The sequence below is a fragment of the Sapajus apella genome, unplaced genomic scaffold (genome assembly GCF_009761245.1).
Source record: "Sapajus apella isolate SASKATOON/1434 unplaced genomic scaffold, GSC_monkey_1.0 scaffold180, whole genome shotgun sequence".
NCBI lineage: Eukaryota > Metazoa > Chordata > Mammalia > Primates > Cebidae > Sapajus > Sapajus apella.
Window position 1 is genome coordinate 1,206,103 of NW_022437120.1, and position 21,076 is coordinate 1,227,178.

The following is a 21,076-nucleotide window of genomic DNA, read 5'->3' on the forward strand; positions in this document are numbered from 1 at the left end:
TTCCAGCACCATTTATTGAAGAGATTATCCTTTCCCCATTATGTCTTCTTCATGCTCTTGTCAAAAATTAGTTGACTGTAAATGTTTAGATTTATTTCGACTCTCTATCCTCTTCAACTGGTCTGTGTGTCTTGTTTTTTTACGCCAGTACCATACTGCTTTAATTACTGTAGCTTGTAGTATAATTTTAGATCAGGAAGTATGGTGTCTCCAGCTTTATTTTTCTTTCTGAAAATTACTTTGGTTATTCGAGGTCTTTTGTGTTTCCATGTGGATTTTAGGATTGTTTTTTCTATTTCTGTTAAGAATGCTATTGGGATTTTGACAGATTACATTGAGTCTGTATATTGCTTTGGGTAATATGGACATTTTAATAATATTTTCATTCTTGAGCATGGAATATCTTTCCATTTATCTGTGTCCTTTTTTGTTCATCAGTGTTTTATAGTTTTCAGTGTACAGATCTTTTACCGCCTATGTTAAATTTATCCCTAAGTATTTTGATTTTTTTTTAATGCTATCATAAATGGGATTTTTTTTTAATTTCTTTTTTGGCTAAGTTTTTATTTGTTTAGGAGTTTTCCTTGGCGTGCAAGACTGGTTTAATGGTGTAAGTTAGTCAAAGTAATGCATCATATTAACAGAAAGACAAAACCATGTGATCATCTCTGCTAACGCAGAAAAAGCATTCAGCATCCTTTCTTGGTAAAAACTCTAAACAGTTTAGTTATAGAAAGAAAATTTCTCAACAAAATAAAGGCCATCTACGAAAAACGTATCTCTAGTGTCATAACCAGTGGGGACGGGGGGAAGGTGAAAGCATTCCCTCTAAGATCTGGTACAAGACGGGGATGCCCATTCTTTCCATTTCTGTTCAACATAGTACTGGAAGTACCATCAAGAGCAGTCAGATGAGAAAAAGAAATAAAAGATCTCTAAATTGAAAAGGAAAAGTTAAAATTACCTCTGTTTGCAGATGCCCTGATCCTACATGTAGAAAACCCCAAAGACTACCAGAAAACTGTTAGAACTGATAAATGAATGCAGTAAAGTTGCAGGATACATGATGAACATACAAAAATCTGTGGCATTTGTATACATAGATAATGACCTGAGTACTTGTTGACATGACCCTAAGTGGTATTTGATAGCTTCCTTCCAATCTAGTGTAAGAGTTTCCAGGCCCTCTGTGTACGTTTGCTGCCCTACGCTTGGAGTTATCCATTTCTCCCTGATTCCTTTTTTGTGGTAAATGATATTTAGAGACTCAGTCTAGGCTTTGGGGTTGTTCACTTATTCCTAGATTGGTCTTCATTTGTAGGCCTTGTTACAGGTATACAACTGTGATTTTTTAATCATAAAATGTATCCTGAGTTTATAATCATATTGCCAATTTAGATTTAGGACCACAAGGACTTAACTCCATTCATCTTTTATCTTTACTTACCCACAGTAAGATTCCTGGAATCAATAGGTTCCAGAATAAAAGCATTAGAATATCACAGTAGTCATGTGCTTATTTACCATTATATACACAATAGGCACAGGATAATGCCAATTACTTGATCATTTAAAAAGAGAGAGAGATATTCAGAGGGTTTGTTTTGGGGGTGTGGCAGTTCTTTTGGTCTTTACATATTTCCTATCCAGTGTATACAGCTAAATTACTCTGTTTTAAGTCATTTGGAATTTCTTTTTGTGTGGCTGTTCACCAGCTAGTTGCAGAATCAAGTTTGTTTCATTTAACTTTTAGAAGTTGCTTTTTTGAATTTGATTTTGTTATATGTCCATTGACTTATGTTCCATATTTTATTCACTTGATTATTTTATACATTTATTCCTGGTTCTGTGGTTGGAACTTTGCACAGACTTTCAGTGGAACCTGACTCCCAAGATCTTTCTTCGTCACAGTGGTCGTGTCACAGTCAGACTCTGCAAGGTTCACTGCTTACACACAGTCCTGAAAAAACATGGCTAGATTGTAGGCAGCCTTCAAAGTAAACAAAGAAAATACGTCCATACTTGGCACCACTTAGGATATGTTATTTCTTCACTACCCTCCATTCCAAAATGGAAGAGTAACTTCTCTAAACCTAGGAACAGACATTCTCATTTCAGTCATGGGATAACTAGGAAAGTGCTCACCTCTTCTCCCAGAGGCACCCTGCAGGCTAGTGTCCACAGTGGCAGGTGTGCCAGGTCCTCTTTTCACTTCTCTGCTATGCTTTTGTCATTTTTGCAAAAAACATACCTTGGCAAAAGCCCACCCTGTTGGACAGGCTAGGGCAAAACAGAGATTTAACTGCAAGTTTAACAAGAGAACTACTCATTTTATCCAGTTAATGGAACTATCTATTTGAATAGCCCTTTCAAAGTAGGTTCAGCAGAGCACTGATTTCATGGGATACCCGCGGGAGTTTACCAAAAAGGGTTTCAAGATCAAATAAATGTGGGTCGTTCTGAAGTTTAACAGCCGCCACGTGTCTCGGGTGCTGATGTGCACTATGAATCAAAGGGAGGAATAGCACAGGCTTGTTTCCCAAACTTACTAGACCATATATCCAGCCCAGTTTTTCATAAAACAACATGCTGGCATTGGAAAGGTGCTCCATTAGAAAGTAAGGCTGCCTCTCGCATGAACCCTACAGGAGGTACATGAGACAGAGAAGTATGTTTACCTGGACCACAGGGATACAGTCAGCAAAATCCGACTATGAGAGAACTTTACAGGACAAACGGTTTGGTTTCATCAGCAACAAACTGCAAAAGCGAGGGAGGGATATTCAGCCTGGAAAATCAGTTTAGTCTATTTATATTGATATTCCAGGTTAATACCCCTAAATCCAAAATCCAAAAGTCTTCTGGTCCCAAGCATTTCAAATAAGGAATACTCAACCTGAACGTTCATGAGTTCGTTATAAATGAGTCCTTAACTAAGTTAAAATTTTCCTGCTTAGTCTAAATTCTTTTCTAAGAGTTATATTCACTCCCTCCCTAACCTAGCTTCAAGAGACCAGGGTTTCTAAAGAGTGTAATCTGTGGATTCTCAGAAGTTATTTGTTGCGGAACAAAGCAGCTCATCCATGCCATTCGTCTGTATTTGGAGGAGTGTCCCATAGCCTCCCTTGTTCCTTTGCACTGTGAGGCAGACTGTCCCGTGTGAACAAGGTGTCCTGGCCCCGAGAGATGGTGGGTGTGCGGGGGGAGGCCCGCGTGCAGACTCGAGTGCGTGTGGAAGGCGCCCGCTCTGCAGCCTGGGCCCTGCAGGCATTCCACGGAGCATCTGATAGCAGATCCGTCCTGTGCTACGTGCCCAGGAGCCAGTCACACAAGGCAGTGAGGGGCAGGGCTCAAAGCAAGGAAAGTGGTGGTTCCTTCTAACCAGAACGGAAGCCCTCATAAAAACGTCTATCCTGGTTGCTGCTGTTCCCCCAGAGATGCAAAATCCATGTGTTTAAAAAAGGTAAAGGGAATTTTGGGGGGACCAAACCATTTTAAGATACACAAAGAACCTCTTTCCTTTTCTCATTCTACACCCTGCCTCCCTCACTCGCTGCTGTCCCCAAGCCCCTCGCACACACAGCCCCCCTCCAGCTAGCTTCACTCACTGCCAACCATGGCCCTGTCTGCTCTGGAAAGTGGCAGGAAAAGCTGATAAGGCGCTGAGGACAGAATCTCTGGTCTTATCTCACCCTCGCACACGGTGCCGAGAGTGCATCCTTTTCCTGTCCTAGGACGAGAGACATAAACTGGCCATCTCCCGGCAGCAAGGACTTCAAACGGGGCCTGGGCCTGCCTCTACTTTCTAGAGGAGCCAGAAAGGAGAAAGTGGGTCATGGCGTTTTTGAAAGTTGTTTTAGTACCAGGAAAAATTTATGTCGTCTTGTAGATCAGCAAACATAACTTCATAATAAGACACTCATAAAGAAGAAATGAGAAAGCAGTGAGGGTGAGCTGAGGCCACCACACCCAAGGGTTGAAAGTCGCTGGGCTGTTTTGTTTGGTTAGTGCTTCACCAGAACATAGGTTTGGCCTGAAAGGATTAGATTTGGCTTTTTGTTTGTTGACAGATGAAGCAAGTGGTTTTAAGAGCTTTTGTGATAGTAAGAAATTGACATCCACATGGCCTAGTGCAGGAGGAGAGGAGGGAAACACTGGCTCATTTTTTCTTCTGTCCTTCTCTCTTGCCAGGAAAGCAGAAATAACATTTTTCCCCAGATTTTCCTTCTGTGACATCATGAAAACAGGAAGAAAGGGGACGTTTCTTTGGGTTGCAGTGTGGGGGAAGGGTTGGCACAGAAGGTGAAGCCTACTGCTTCCCCAGCCGTAGTCTGAAGAGAGCAGGAGGGCTACTGTGGTGACAGGTCTGGACAGCATCATCCCGTCCCCTGCTTCCCCTTCCTCGTGGTCTCTTCCTGACCTCACCAGGCAGAGCCGGAAGAGTGGGCAGCCTGAGGTCATCACCAGCCATTGTGAGCCTCAGGAGGACCCAGTTTGTAGCTTGAGGCTTTGCAGTATTGAGGAGCTCAGTCTTGATTCTTTGTTACCATTTTTGGAAGAAATTGGTTGGCTGGACAATTCTGACAGCCCATTGTTGACTCAAAGGTTAATGACAGTGTTAAGAATTATGTATATTATATAATGAATGTTAAAGACCAAATTTATTTATTTATTTATTTTTGAGATGGAGTCCTGCTGTGTTGCCCAGGCTGGAGGGTAGTGGTGTGACCTCGGCTCACTGCAATTCCTCCTCCTGGGTTCAAGCAGATCTCCTGTCCCAACCTCCTAAATAGCTGGGATTACAGGTGTGCACCACCATGCCTGGCTAATTTTTGTATTTTTGGTAGAGGCAGGGTTTTGCCATGTTGGCCAGGCTGCTCTTGAACTCCTGACCTCAGGTGATCCACCCGCCTCGGCCTCCCAAAGTGCTGGGATTACAGGTGTGAGCCAGCGCTTCCGGCCAAAGACCAGTTTTATCTTCGAAAGCTTTTGCCTTCTCCTTTTGCTGAGTGCTATAATGAATGCTAGAATGTTATTGGACCTTAAAAATGTAGCTGTTGATTTTCAAACTAGATTCCATAGAGTTCTAGGATCCCCAGGTGCCTTAATGAGGGGAGGGGAGGGACAGGAGCTTTGGGTTGCCCCCACCCCACCTGAGCCAAAGCTCCCTGATGTGTCGTACAGTTCAGCCTTCTGTTTAAGAGTGTGTTTGAAGAAAGGCATGGGAAGAAACTATGTTGAAAAAAGTTGCTGAAGAACCCTGTTTCCCTGTCTTGGAAATGATTGCGTTTGACTTGGCCTAGATCACGCGTTCTGTCAGTTGTGCGTCCGATCTTCGACAGCCAGGTCATGCCACTGCTGTCTTAAATTGAACACCGGTTTTCTGTCCTTTGGTAGTTGATATTTTATAGCAGTGCTACTCAAAGTATGTCCATAGGTAGGATAAAGACAGAAACTCAGAGTAAGCGCTTGGAAGCTTTTATAGTAATTTGACAATACTTTTTATAAATTAGGGCCTGGGTTTTAGATGTCTTTTTAAAATTTAATTTGTCTAGTAACTTTTTTAACTTTATAAAAATTTCACCCTGTAATGGATTGGAAATTCTTAAAGGCAAAAAAATAAATAAAAAAACAGAACAGACAAAACTCATCCGTTACCCCGATGGTTTAAGAAGCAGCATGCTGGAGGGCATTGAATTTCTGGTGATTGGGTGGGTTCGGGACTGCAAGTAATACTTTGTTGCAAACAAGGCAGGTTTTGCTGCAAGAACCATTTTGGATTTTGAACATGCAGGCAGACAGCCTTTCTTATACTCTTTCACTTAAGCTTTCAGTATCTTTTTTGTTTATAAAATAAAAATTATTCTTGTGTAAAACTAAGAGAAGAGGTTATTATAGAATTATTTATTTAATAGCAGTAATGATTTTTTTTTTATGAGTTCCTTGAAATTATAATCTCAGTGTAACTGGTTAGGGCTTCTCCTGAGTAGAATTGGCTTTGTAGTTGGTTTGTTGTTGTTTAGTTTTTGTCTATGTTAAAAATAAATTGTCCCAGTATATTCTCTTTTTTATTGTGATAAGAACAGTATCTGTTGTGTTATTTTCTATCATTTACATTTTTTTTTTTTTTTGAGACAGAGTCTCATTCTGTCACCAGGTGTCAGGCTGGAGTGCAGTGGCACAATCTCGGCTCACTGCAACCTCCTCCTCCCGGGTTCAAGCAATTCTCCTGCCTCAGCCTCCCAAGTAGCTGAGACTACAGGCGCATGCCACCATGCCCAGCTAATTTTTGTATTTTTAGTAGAGATGGGTTTCACCATATTGGCCAGGATGGTCTTGATCTCTTGGCCTCGTGATCTGCCCGCCTCGGCCTCCCAAAGTGCTGGGATAACAGGCCTGAGCCACTGCGCCCGGCCATCGTTTACTTTTTTAACATGATTAAGTTCAGAATTTTGTTTATTCTTACTAATTTCAGTATCTTTTAAACATGTAATGAGTTTGCCTTGCCAAATTTACTCATAAAAATATTTCTTAAGTATTTTTATTTGCTACACTGATTTCTGGTGAAAGAAAGAGTATGTGAAAATATTAGCCTTACGTAGTTTACATGAATTGAAAGAGGAGGCTTTTTTTGTTAGTCAGCTGTATTCACCTAAGTTACTTTTCTTTTATAAACAATCATGATTACTTAATTATTCCATATAACCATGCATACCCTATTCTTAGTTTCAACATAAAGATTTTATTCTATAAAAATATCTTATTCTTTTTAGAATAGATTTTAGATTTTCTAGAACCTTCAGTAACTGCAGTGCTTTCTACAGTAAGGAGCCTGCGTTTGAGTTGTCACGGTTCTTAAGCAATTTTCACCTCTTCTTGTGGAGTAAAGATGGAAGAGACAGAACCCTCTGGAAGCTTCTGCTCTGTTCTGTGAGAGGCCAGTGCTGGCTCTCAGCTGTTTATCAAAGCTGTTTGTCCTGCCTCCGGAGAGCAGGGGAGAGAACCAGTTGACCTAGAATTATAAAATGCAGTCAATTTGGATTATTTTTAGACATCATTCTCAGAAGTCGGGGCCTATGTCACATTGATCATCTCCAGCCCTGGAGGAGCCTCATTTATCTTCATGGCCAGTGTGTCGAGAAAGGCTGTCACACGAGTCACTGCGACTCTCCGAGCCTGAGGACCTTTCAGGGAGGCAAGAAGCCTGCTCCTCTGTCTCTTTCCCTCTTTTTCCACAGAGGCTGGATGACTCTTGTCAGTGATCCTGATGTTGGTTACTTGAGAATCTGTTGCCATAGAGAACCATCCTTTTAAAACATGTTTATGTCGGCTTTTCCTAATAAGTGGCAATTAGAATAGCTGATTAGGCATATGGGGAAAAACAGAGAAAAAGACATAAAATTAACAGCTCTGTTAGCATTGGGCTTCATGTGAGGAATTTGGCATTCTTTGTATTTCTCTACTAAAGTCCAGAAAAGGGCAAGCTGTTCTGTGCCTTCTAGTTCGCATTATCTTCTCTGATGTGCGGTGTGGCTGAGCTTGTGAATTCCAAGTGGAGTTCTGATGCCTGATTGTTAGAAAGGTATCTCTGCATACTTACTGGGTTGCTGAGGGTTCTCTTTTATGTCAGATCACTTTTTCACCAAACTTTTGTCTTCTGTCTTTTGCTGCTGAAAAGCAGGCAGCAGTTAGCAGCCTCTCTGCTGTTTGCTGACACAGTTCAGGAAGGTAGGGATTCTGTCGCTGGCAGGAGATGGAGCTGGAGGACTTCGTCAAAGCCCAGTGTCTTCCAGTTCCAAACGTGCATATAAAGGTATATTGTGTGTGTGCCCTTAAAAAGCACCTACCACTTCCAAAAGTCAGCAGTACTGTATTCACAATCGCAGAGCAGATTTTATAATAAATTTATTCAGTGATTTTTTACTTAGCACCTATTGTGTATAGATTTTTAATGAGAGAGAAAACAAATTTTCACAAGATTTTTTTACAGGAAATTCAAGACTTTAAGGACATTGGTATTTCAAGTTCATATAATGTTTACATGTCATAAAATAACCTTTTGTTTCCTTCTAACCATTTAGAAATGATTTTTAAAAAATCATTAAAAACTAGGCCTGTGGCCAAAGTTCACCAATCTCTGTTCTAGAGAGAACCGTCTGGAGCCTCTCCAGATTGGGCTTCTAATACATGCTACAGGTTCTTATACTTGTTTGCATGTGTGCATACACACACAGTTTCTGTATTTTCCAGTTGAGTTGCTGCATAGTTCTCATTCTGTTATTACATCTTTGCTTTTTTAACACCACTTCAAGTCACAGCTGTCTTCAGTCAGTGGGATTTTATGTTTGTTTTTGACTCTTGTGATACTTGATAATGCTAAAACCAATTGCATCTCCCAGGCAAATTCCCTGAGGCTGTTCCTTACCGAGACTTTGTTTAGCCTAATTCCAGATGTGAGTGATGGGTGTCTTAAATGTACAAAATTTTACACTCGAAAAGCTTTTTGTGAGTGTAAAAATAGCTGTTCATCAGTAGAACACTAAATGTTTTCAGTTTCGTGGAAACCACAAAGGAAAAGCATGAAACCACAGAAGTACCATAGAGAGAAGAGCAGGGCTGCCCGCCATAGTGGCTCAGTGCAGGCTTTCCGACCAACTGCTGTGAATCGCTGCCTAGCTCAGCCTTCAGTGGCAAACCCATTTCGATGACTCCCTGGAATTAGCTTGCCCAGGTTGTGTTTTCAGCTAAGTTATAATGTAGGTGCACCTTCACAGCTTGCTACCAGAGGCTGCTAGTGACTTCCATCCCATGCTGTTCTTCTCCCGGTGAGCAGCTACCTTTGTATCTGATATGCCCGAGAACTCCCTTTTCTTCGGCACGAACAGTTCAGCCCCTGCTAGCATTGCTTGTGTTCAACTAATTCCACAGAAAGAACATGGCAGTTCCCATACCACATGGTACCTTGCTTTTTTCCAATTGACTTATCCCCTTGAAGGCGACTGTGGTAACGTGTGGAATGATAGGCAAGAAGGAGAAATGGATGGATCACTGGACTGAGTTCCTATTTATTGCTAAGGGCCAGGAAGGAACTGGCTGACAGCAGACAGCACTCAGATGTACCTTGCAGTACATCTTAGAGCAGCAGTTTGCATCAAGAGGAAGGTAAGATGGTACCTGATGAGAAGAGGGTGCTTTCATGTGGTTGGGAAGAATCTGCACTCAAAATGCTGACTCTCTTCTTACCCTCCCATGCCCCTTCTGCACATTAGACCTGCCTGATGGGCATACAAGTTCATGCTGACAAACACAAAGCATCTGTGGCCAGTGGGTGGTGGTGGGAGGTCTTCACAGCTTTGGTCCAGCTGGGTTTGGTGTCTTTGTGCTTTTTTTGAGCAGTTACCATACCTTGTTCCTCATTAGGGAGGTTGTGGATTGTGTGAATACAAATGAAATAGAAATGGTCCCTGTCCTCAAGAAACTTGTTCCCTTGGGAAGATGTGTGTAAAGCAAATTATACGAATACAGAAAATAGAAGCCACAATTGCTCTTATGGGTAACGAACAAGAAAGGATGCTCACATGGGGTCGGACTTGTGGAAGGAAGCAGTCTTGCACTTTATCTTCAAGAAAGGGATGCAGGTGATTGTGAACGGGGATGTGGAGGAGCACTGTAGGCCAGCATAGCAAGGGAGTGACTGGGTCAGTTCATCCTGCCCGTTCGGTTGGAGTTTAAAGTACACACACAGCTGACAGTGGGTCTTCACAATCCCTATGTCTTGACAAGTCGCACAGAGTCACTTCATACCTGAAGGGATACATGGAGACCTAATTTGTGTTTGTCAAAACTGCCCTGCTGGAAAGTTTGGAAAAGGTACAGAATGTTCTGTCAAACTACTCACTTGCCAAGCTTTCTTAACTTTTCACAGACTAACCAGCACAGGCTGATGACAGACAGGCTGTGGTGGCAGTGAGCATTTGTGCATCATGCGCTGTAGCCATCAGGGCTCACAACCCCAATTGCTAAATCCATTACCGTTGAGCGCTGCATGTCTACTTTGGTAACAAAGTTCATTGAAGGATTACTGTTACGGCATGACCTCCATGTCTTAACGTAGAAATCAGAAAGCTTCCATCATCTTGTCGCTTAAGATTAGTAGTGATGCCAGGCGCGGTGGCTCATGCCTGTAATGCCAGCAGTTTGGGAGGCTGAGGTAGGCGTATCATCTGAGGTCAGGATTTTGAGACCAGCCTGACCAACATGGAGAAATCCTGTCTCTTCTAAAAATACAAAATTAGCTGGGCATGGTGGTGCCTGCCTGTAATCCCAGCTACTCGGGAGGTTGAGGCAGGAAAATCACTTGGAGGTTGAAATGAGCCAAGATCATGCCATTGTACTCCAGCCTGGGCAACAAGAGTGAAACTCTCCGTCTCAAAAAGAAAAAAAAAAAAAAAAAAAAAAAAAGATCAGTAGTGATGTATGAGCAAGGCTGGCGAGCTGAAAGGCTTGCCATTGAAGCCCATCCCTGGATTGGCATGTTGATCATCACTAGGGGATTTATGGTAAAGTACATCTGCTCCAGGGACCTCACTAGGATCTCTGTGCAAACTGTTTCATGTCCTTGCCCCAAAAGATTCTTCCGAGAAGAGTGGAGAACCCTCCGTATTTGGGCATTTTACTGGTAATCCATCTCAGTATACACGTTTGAATGACACAAGAGCAAGTCCTCTGTGAGCGCAGAGGAGCTGGCGCAGATACTTGTGGAGCTACAGAGTCTCCAGGTGAAGGATCCTGAAAGAAGAAGACAGACTCTAATTCTGTAGACATCTGAGAAAAGTTGATATGTGTGTGTAGCTTCAGGCATCTTTCAGGGACCCGAGAGGACTGTGGTGTATTGTAATTGATACCTGGCAGGGTCAGCTTGCCTTTGTCCCCACTGTTTGTTTTTTCCTCAGAGATAACTCAGAATTGCCAGAGATGGCCTTAAGATTCTCCAGCTCTAACCATGGCACACGGCATATGCCCGTGAACCACCTGAATCTACCTTTTGCTGAGGAGGAAACTGAGGCAGAGAACGAGAGCAGCCACCTTTCCATATCGGAAGTGTCTGGGTGGAGGCTGTCCAGCAGCTGCCCAAGAGGGCTTCTTGCCTGGGTGGAAGGCCTGGACTTTGGTTTTACTCTCTGCTTTAAGACAGTCACACTTTTTCAAGTGAATGTACATGCTAGTTTGATAAATTATAAAACTCTTAATTCTGACTTCAGGCTTTTTTTATTTATATGAATTGCAAACCAAGATGATGTAGTGTTTTTCTCTTCTGAATGTACTATTTCTGTGGATAATTTTTCTGCATCAGTCAGCTTAGGTGAGTGTGGACCTTAGTCTCTGGATTACGCGGTCAACTGATACATATTTTCGTTTTTGGGGTGGCTTCTGAAGACAGAAGAAGATGACAAGGCAGTCCATGAGATGGGAGCTAGGAGTCGGGTCCTGAGGGAACAAGGGCTTTGCGCCCGGCAGCCTTGGGGCCGTCTCTCTCCTGCCATGTCCCAGCTGTGAGACCTTCTGCGGATTAAGTGCCGGGAGTCTCACTCTCTGCCTGTCATGTGGAGTGGACGCCTCTCCTCAGGTTGCTGCAAGAGTCAGCTGAGATGCCACATGATGTCAAGTGCCTGACACGCTGGTGATAGCTGCCTTCTGCAGGACCCCCAAGCCTGATCACTTTGAGTGAAGCTTCCTTACATGATTGAACAGGGTGCCCGTGGGCCTGGCTTTAAACTCTTAGGGCTCTGTGAACTGGGGAACAGGTGCTCCGGAGTCATCTCTGTTCAAAGCCACAAGATACTTACTGATTGGGTAGAAATTAAAGCCCGCTTACCATTTGGGAAAGTCAGTCATCAGATGTTTTTGACATGTGCGATGCACTCATTAGCACTTAAGGAAGGGAGAGGACCATTAGGCTTACTGTGAACAGAGCAGGCCAGTTCTGCTTATTTTATTACATTGGTGCAGTAATTGCGGTTTTTCCCATTGGTGGCAAAAACCTCCTTTAGTTGACAGCAGGCATTGGAGTTTCAAAAAGAGAGAGACATTTCCTGAATCCCTAAGCTTAAACCACATTTGGCAAGATGATGAGTTAACCATATTTCTTGGTAGTATTTTATATGCAACCAGAAGTGTTCAAGTTACTCGTAAATTCGTTTCATTAGTTTTTGGAGCTCCATTAGCAAACAGAGACATTCTCAACATTTGTGAAGCAGTCAGAGTCACGTTTAAATATCAGAATTTATTTCTTGAGGTTGTATTGTGTGTTTAATGGAAATGTGGGAAAATGCAAGTTACTGTCATTTCAAAATACTTAAAAGTAACTTGTTTTTCTCAATACTTGTTTACTTTGATAGAGACCACTTTTATATCAATGCTTTGATATAAAAGCATTAGTTTTCTTGAAAAGATGTGTTTATTTTTATGTGATGCCATGGCCAAGAATGCAGAAGCAGGATTAGAATCTCTGCAGTGAAACTGACTTTCTGACTTTGGTATATGAAAGATGAGTCCTGGCCATTGCTCCTGCAGGAGTCAGATTTTCAACGAATTCTTCCTTTGAGTCCATCATGGTCTTTAAAATAGGCACGTTTCTGTGGTGTGGGAGGGGGGCTACCCCGCGTTAGGCAGTTCTCACCAGCCTGTCGTTGTGTGGCCTGCACTTTGTTGCGAAGGAGCAGGATTCGGGTGCTGGCCCTCTCTGGCCTGTCTCCATGCCCTGCCAAGCCTGTGCAGTGGTCCATGCCCATTAAACTCCTTACATCCCAGGAGTTGGTTATAAGCATACTTATTTCTGGGGTTAGAAAGACCCACTGAATTCAACAAGTGACTCAAAAATGGTCTTGTATTTCCTGGTAATAAAAAATATGGTTAATATCATTAATTGGTTCCTGTGATTAAAATCAGGAATTCACCTGGATTCTCATCAATAGATGAAAAAGGTAGAGTCACAGGGTTCGACTCAGATGTGGGTTCCAACCTCACAAATACGTTCCAAAAGAGTGGCCCACAGACTGCAGGCTCCTGTAGTGCTGTGAAACTGTCAGTGAGACCTCTGTTGCATAAACGGGCCAGCCACCATCACCTAGCCTGTCCCAGTGTGGCTGTGAGGGTGCCCTTCCCTGGGAGGCAGGATCATTCTTGTTCATAAGACTGGGCTTGGCTAGCACCAGGACGGCCTTGAGAAGATCTTTTTCAATATTTGAAGAACAAAAAGATCTCCTGGGGCAGATATTTTTTATTTTTCTCAAAATGACCTGATGGAATTTCAGCATAAATTGAATAGTAATAGGTAAAATGTAAACTTCTTCCCAAAACTCAGTTGACTTATTCCACATGTTCTGCCTATTTTGAAATTCCAAAACCACATACTTTTTTTTTTAATGTACCCTTTGGTGAAAGCTCTCTGGGACACTTGCCGCTCAAGGCCCAATTGTCCATTGATACCTGATAATACCGATTCTGCTGGAACTGCAAATGGGATGTTATCTTGGATCCCACTGAGCTGGCTTTTGAGGACCACTGTGAATTGGTGGTTTGTAATTCAGTTACCTGCACAAGCAGAACCTTGCCAGTCAAGTTGAAGATTAATAGTAGAATCCTGCTTTGGAGATTGCTTTATTCAGAAGCCCTTTCTCACCCTCCCAACTTGAAAGCGTGGAACACCAGACTCTTCTTGTGGGAGTAAATGAGTAGGAAGGAAGAAGCTGGGTGATGGAAAACCTGTGTAGCCTGGCTATTTAATGGCTTGGTTATTTCCAGAGGCTGTGGGCAGAGTTGCTGCAGACATTGACTTGACTTCAAGCATCTTCCCATAGTCTTTGAGCGGAAGGCGCTTCCCGCCTCACAGGTGCGTCTCCTTGCCTTACTGCAGCCTCAACCCAAATGGTGATTCCAGCATTTCATTCTTGATCCCAGATTCTCCCCTTGGGAATTTCCTCTTGCTTCCCAAGCTTTAGAGCAAAATGTACTTTTAGATACATAACTTTTTTTCATGTTTTTTTTTATAGTAGATTATTACCTGACAATGCAGTATATTCATTTAAAATTAAAATGTAAGCCTCACCTAATCCCAGCTGTTATGTGTGAGTAACTCCTCACATTTAAAAACAGCACAGACACAGTCCTGAGTGTCTAGTTTTTGTTGGGGAAAGATGGGGCATTTCCCTGCTCCCCATCCCCAGAGAGGGAAAGAAGCCCCCAGGCTGGCCCGTGCCTCTTCAGGGAGGCTGAGACACACGCAGCTGCTCTCCGCACTCCCTTTGGGAGCAGCTGCCAAAGCGGCCACGCCCTGCCTTTCGGGGAGAAAGGGCGCCCCCGGAAAGCCAGGGTCTAGGGTGGAATGCGGCTCCTGTCCTCATGGACGGTTAACCTATCCAGGGGGCATCTGAGTTTCTAGATTGGCACACAGAGGCCGGCGTAATCCATAGTGAAGCTGACATCCTTGTCTAACACAGTCGCCAAACTCTGGAACGCCAGTGTCTCTGTTTTCATGGGAGACTCTGGGAGCTTAGTCACCACAACACTTGTTTCTAGGGAGATGTTCACTCAGAATTCCGTGGAGGCGGCTTGCCAGCTCCCTTCTGACATTAGCTTCTACCTGTCACCCCACCTAGTACTCAGCCGGAGTGTGTGGCTGGCCCCCTTGCTGCAGGCCTGCAGTTCAGGCCGGCCAGAAGGGAGAGGCCGAAGGGAGCCTGGCACGCAGTCCTGTCTCCTACGTGCTGGGTATGAGTGCCTCCCGGGTGCGGCGAGGGATGAACAGTTGATGCTGACCTGCCTTTTAACTCCTCTCCCCACCGTAGGGCGATGCCAGTTCCTCCACACCAGACGAGAACGAAAGCACGACAACCAGTGCCCTCACCATCCGGGAGTACTTTGCCCAGCGGATGGCAGCACTGAAGAACAAGCCCCAGGTCCCAGATCCAGGGCCTGACCTTTCCGAGACTCAGGTGGATAGAAAAAAGATGAAGAAAAGAAACAAAGAGGCAGCAGGTAAGGATGTGAAGAGTTCCCCGAAGCTTAAGGCCAAGAGGCATACGGAGGAAAATCTCACGAGGGACGGGGCCCAGGAGCAGGGGGCCAAGAAGAAGAGTGCGGGGAAGCAGCTCAGAGGCCCCTGCTGGGACCAGGGCTCCGAGACCTCTGCTCAGGATGCTGGGGACTGTGAGCAGCCGCCTGAGGGCCTAGACTTCACCCTGAAGCCCAAAAAGAGGAGAGGGAAGAAAAAGCTGCAAAAGCCGGTAGAGATAGCGGAGAATGCTACGCCAGAAGACACGCCAGTGAAAAAGAAGAAGAAGAAGAAAGATTTCAAATGAATCTCCCCAGCCGGGGCCTCCGACCACTCAGCTGTCAGGGCGCTGCCCCGGGAGACACTCTGGCCTGAAGTCAGAGCAGAGTTCACCCCAGAGAGCCTGGGCGCATCTTGTGACATGCCCATGGGCTGCCAAGTCCTGCCCTCTCGCCACGTTTCCCCCAACTTAGGTTCCCAGGAGGACTTTTTTAATGTTCTAAATCATGGCTTTCAGAAACAAATAAATTTTTTTATGAACTCTGAGCCCTTCAGCAAGAGTGTTTAATTATATTCATATGAATATATGCATTCATGTAAGTGCACACGTGTGTGCACATGCGCTTGTGTATGTGTGCACGCATGTGTGTGTGTGTGTCACTGTCTCTGTTTGCTCTTGGTTCCCTTCAATAACCATGAATGGTGCTTTCTTCTGAAAGACTCAGTCTAATTAAAGGATTAAGAGGCAATAGCTTGGATTCAGATTGTTCTTTTTGTTCTGTAGCCAACCAACATTTTTGCCAAGTAGAAATTATATGATTACATTCCCAAATCAGAGAGGTGTAGTGGTTTTGATGGCAAACGTTGTAACGCCCTCCACTAAGCAGCGGAGCCGACGGTTCTGAGGTCTCCCCTGCCACTGCAAAGCTTCAGCAGTGAACAGGCTCGGGGCCAGTGTCATCTCTTGGCTCTCATAGGAGGACTCTTGCCATTCCTCCGCCGAGAATGGGTGTTCTCATATGTTTCCCTTTGGGGGTCCCTCAGGAAAAATCACCTGTACTGATTTATCTGTCACATGGTTGTAAATAGTTACTTCTTTGTCATGATCAGGAGGTCCTGAGAAGGCTCAAGAAACTGAGAGGCTAAGGCCATGAAACTAAAGTCAGTCTCCAGATTGGGACTGTCTTATGAAAGTCCTTAGAGCAAAAGACACCATTCAGCCCGCTCCCAGCAGTGGCGTCTCAGCACCATGTTTGTGCCGCCCTCGTCTGCCACGCCCTGGCCGTCCCCTTGTGTGCCAGCTGAACTCTGCCTGTGGGTTCACTCAGATGCCTGCAGACCCTTCACACTGTCCCTGGGACACATGAGAAGGAAACGCTCAGCTGAGGTTCTGGAGTCCAGCCCGGCACCTTCCCAGCCCTGTGTCCGCTGTTCCGCCCTCTGCGCCGCCTTCATCTCCTGCTTTTCCTTTTCATCCACGTAGGCGTTCCTTCTCTCTTTCTCAGACTCCTCTCCTAGGTCCCAGTTTCCCTGCACCCCCTTTCCCCACGCCACATGTCCCCAGCCTGCCATAGGGGCCTTTAGGATGCCTGGCCCTGCTTCAGGCAAATGTGGCCGGAGAGCCCAGGAGGTGTGTCGTGCTCCATTTGATATAGAGATTGTGGCTAGTGACGGGAGCTCAAACTCGCCCCCCAATTCTGTGATCTTTTGCCCTTGATTTTAACTCTCAAGGTCACACATTAGGTAGGAAGCATGGTCCCGACATTCTTGAAATGTACAGAAAATAACGTGAAGGACATTCGGCTTTAGTCTCCAAGGGTACTGCGCAGTGCTGTTTGTTTAAAAAGACACACACACACACAGAGAGAAAAGATTCTTATGAATATAGAGCCTGAGGACTCATCTCTGAGTTTTCACGTCCCCCAGAGTTTAGAATCCCAGGCTAATAAAGCCTCAGAGGTTTCTGAAGTCTCTTTCTCTACAGAGGGCACATGCCCAAGTTCTCCCTGCCTGTCCCATCTTGCCTGTGAAGCCAGAGATCCAGAGAGAAGTGGGAATGCATGAGACCTAAGGGGAGCTAACTTTCGAAAATAAATATATGCTGGTTGGATTTTTTTGGCGGCGGGGGGGCATCTTTTGCTTTCACTTCCTTTACCAGTAAAAATTAGAGCCCAGATAATATACCCAATTGTGTGCAGGCGTATTTAGGAGGCAGGTGAGATGCATTTAGGTCAGAGGTGGGTGCAGGGGCTGGGTGGGAAGACCAGAGGAGGGAGGTGCGGATCGGAGCTGCTGGTTCCTGGAGTTAGGAATTCCAAGGCAGCCAAACTATAAGACTTCATGTGCAACTGTTGGTTTTTTGGGGGTTTTTTTGTTGTTTTTTTTCCCAGAGATAGGGTCTCTTTCTGTTGCCCAGGCTGGAGTGCAGGGGCCTGATCAAAGCTCACTGCCTCCTTGAACTCCTGGGCTCAAGCAATCCTCCTGCCTCTGCCTCCGCCTCCGGAGTAGCTGGGACTGCAGGCATGTGCCACCATACCTGGTTAATGTTCTTAGTTTTTCTAGAGACATGATCTTGCTGTGTTGCCCAGGCTGGACTTGAACTTCTGGCCTTCAGTGATTCTCCCTGTTTGGCTTCCCAAAACGCTGGGATTACAAATGTGAGCCACTACACTTGGCCAACATGCAACTTTTATTGAGATAATGTAGAATGTGATGATGATTGTTTTCAAGGGCTGGAGAAAGGCCTCCTGAATGATTTTTTTTTTTTTTTTGCAAACTCTGCCCCCTGGATTCAAGCGATTCTCCTGCGTCAGCCTCCCAAGTAGCTGGGATTACTGGCACGCACCACCACACCCAGCTAATTTTTATATTGTTAGTAGAGACAGGGTTTCCCTATGTTGCCCAGGCTGGTCGCAAACTCCTGAGCTCAAAGTGATCTGCCTACCTCAGCCTCCCAAAGTGCTGGGATTATAGGTGTGAGCCACTGCTCCCGGCCGCTCCTGAAGGATTTTAATAATTGAGTGGGCAGCCTGAGAATGAGTCATATGCTCAGCAAAGAGCAGATTTGATCCAAAGGCGACAGAGACTCTATTTTATCTAGATACTCTCAGCTTTCAATTTTTCCTTTTTCCATGTCTGTCTTTCAGTCCACTTAGTTTTCTGGATCTAAATGGAAATTAGAACAGCAAACTATTTTGTGCTTGGTACTTTAAAAATGGGTAGCCTATGAATCCTGTTTTTGCCTTGAATCATTTCACCCGGTAAAAATCCATCAGTTTTAGTCTCCAGTGTTTTCCTTGGGTCTTTCAGTTTAAAGAGGAAAAGTAGGCTCCCAAGAAAATGCTTGTCCACTGAAAAGGTTCTGTGTTGTCCTGCAGCAGCCTTCTCTCCTTTTCTGTTATTTTTAATGGGTTATTTTTATTGTGTGAGGTCTTGGATGCCTGGCCTTATTCCAAACACTTTAAATAAGTCAACTCATTTAGTCCTCAAACAACGCAGGAGGTAACCATTATCATCCGCTTTTACAGAAGGGCCTCTCAGCCTTTTATTATTATTTTATATTTGAGAGGGAGTCGCTGTCCCCCAGGCTGGAGTGAAGTGGCTTGATCTCAGCTCACTGCAACCTCCACCTCCCTGGTTCAAGCGATTCTCCCGCCTCAGCCTCCCAAGTATCTGGAACTACAGGTGCTTACCACCATGCCTGGCTAATTTTTGTATTTTTAGTAGAGACAGGGTTTCACCATGTTGGCCAAGCTGGTCTCGAACTCCTGACCTCAGGTGATCCGCCCACCTTGGCTTCCCAAAGTGCTGGGATTACAGGCGTGAGCCACCGCGCCTGGCTCCCAGCCTTTTTATAACTAGACTGATGCTGCTCCCAGAGGCCAGGTGATGCCCTAGCCTCTACCATAGTCACAAACACGCCCCTTTTCCTCCATCCTTGCCACAGCCAGTTCCACCTGCACGGTTCCCTATCGCAGATATCCTTCACGGGTCCTTGTAACTCTTAATTGGGAATGGACTTGAAAGGAGCAGGCAAACTGCAAAGAGTTTCACAATTAATTCGAGTTGGTATGATTTGGGCGAGCCATAGAAAATACTTTCAGGTATGCCGCACATGAGACATTCTCAGTGGATTTTCTTTTCTAACTTGGTTAAGAGGTGGATGGGAAATTGGGTGAGTCAGCTTCTTAAAACCTGTTTGCAAGTCTGTGAAAAAGAATGTTTTCAATCTGTAGAAATTACTGATACTTTTGAGAGATGAGATCCCAATGAGCATCTCTTTCCTAGCACAGGCCAGCCTTCTGCCTCCCTCCTCCTCCACCTGTTCACTCACTGGCAGGCACATGCTGAGACCTGTTTGTTGAACCTGTTTATTGAGAAGCAACAGCATCAGAGAAGGCTGTCGCCACAGTCTGTCCGGGTGATCTCAGCCCTTGGATCGGCAGGCAGCAGCTGTACTTAGATTGGAGTAAGAACCTCCTTGCCGCCGCCCTGTTTATCTCGCCACTGCGTTTCGGAGCCTGTTGTGCCGGCAGGCAGGGCAGGAGGTCAGACCGGGTGCTCAATGTGTGATTTTACAGTGCTTGATTATTAATGAGCAAATTAGTACTGTGTCCTAGTAAAGTCGATGACTAAACGCCTTGCATAAAAGTGCCCAGTCTATTTAGGACATAGTGAATATACTGAAATGACATACACAAAGCCTTCATGGAACCAGTAAGAGGGAGGAATAGCCAAAGAAAGACGGCAGGTAAAGAAGAGCCCGTGGGGCCGGGCCTCGCCTGGTGTGGATGGGTGGGTAGGGGCTGGTGCGGGCTTCGAGAGGTGCACTTCCTCCCACCTCTGCTGACCTGTCGTGCAGGCGTTAGCAGTGAACCTCTAAGGAAAGCGGCAGTGAAGTCTTTAGCTGGGTGGAGAATTGCGTAATCAGTTATAGCTGAAATTTTCTGTTTGTATTTTCTATGTTGAGTTTCCTTAGAAAAAGGTGCGTGGGTGCTGTTATTTCTTCTGAAAACATTTATTGAACACTGACTTTGGGCTCCAGGCCAGTTGACAGCGGAGTGGCTGACTCATTACAGAGCCTACCCACATGCGAGCGCTACCAATTTGCGTCGCTTAGAATGGACTGCCGTGGCCTCTATTAATCCCAATACATTTATGCCCAGGACACAGTCTCTTCCGCCGTGGCTCACAGGTGTCCTGTCTCCTTCGGCATTCGTGCATGAACTCTGAGAAGTTCTTCGCCAGCTCATTTGACTTGAACCTGAGGAGGACCCATCTATACTTAACATTTCTAACTGATAAATTCACAGAATTGTAGTATGTGCTTTCTTCCACATAGAACGCATTAGAAATGTGTTTTGCCTAAGTGGACAGCTCCTCACAGGTCAGTCTGAAGATAAAGCCCAGCTTTCTCCCGCCCCTCCTGTCACCAGAGGATCTACTGAGTGTGCAGATGGGGTGGACGGGGAATGGGAGAGGAGAGGTGGCCTCCAGGTAGCCTTCCTCCACCCACTAACTGGGAACGCCCCTCCAACCTGGATGGGACAAAAGCAGGTATCAGTAAACATTTGTTACATGGAAAACTGCTGAAGGTGAACTCCAACTCCAGCCTTCCAACCTTGGAGAGTCAAGGTCGTGAGCCATCCAGAGTGACCCCAGCGCCTTGACAGAAGGAAGCACCCTGGTCTCCTTCACCTCTGTGAGGTGCATGGCTGCCTCTCAGACCATTGAGTCTCCTTCTCCAACTGTCTCAACTCCGTGCAGCTCCTAAGTCTCCGCCTTTTCTAAATACTCCTTAGTCGTCGTCCTCCTGCGGTCAGCTGAGCGTGGGAAGATGGGAAGCCCCTGGGTGTTTCTGAGCTGTGAGTTCTGTCCTCTCACTGTCCGTTTTCTGTGTAAATCTGCACGGCCGGCGTTTCTGCTGCTTTCCATGTGATTCCTAGGTGGGCATCTCTGTCCCCACTAGTCTCAGGCTTTCGTCCTGCATCTCCAGCTGGCTGTCCAGAGGGCCTATCAGATTCA

The 21,076-nt window shown here is 45.1% G+C and overlaps 1 protein-coding gene across 4 annotated transcripts in view; it reads left to right on the forward strand.

Annotated features, from left to right (window-relative positions):
* The window catches only part of PINX1 (PIN2 (TERF1) interacting telomerase inhibitor 1), a 74,632-nt gene extending 58,825 nt beyond the window's left edge, over window positions 1-15,807 (forward strand). For all 4 annotated transcript variants that reach the window (XM_032268379.1, XM_032268382.1, XM_032268380.1 and 1 more), the window contains one exon: window positions 14,847-15,807. In XM_032268379.1, the coding sequence (XP_032124270.1) occupies window positions 14,847-15,359 (513 nt within the window). In that variant the 3' untranslated portion in view covers window positions 15,360-15,807. The remainder of the gene's footprint in view (window positions 1-14,846) is intronic.
* The last annotated feature ends 5,269 nt before the right edge of the window (window positions 15,808-21,076 follow it).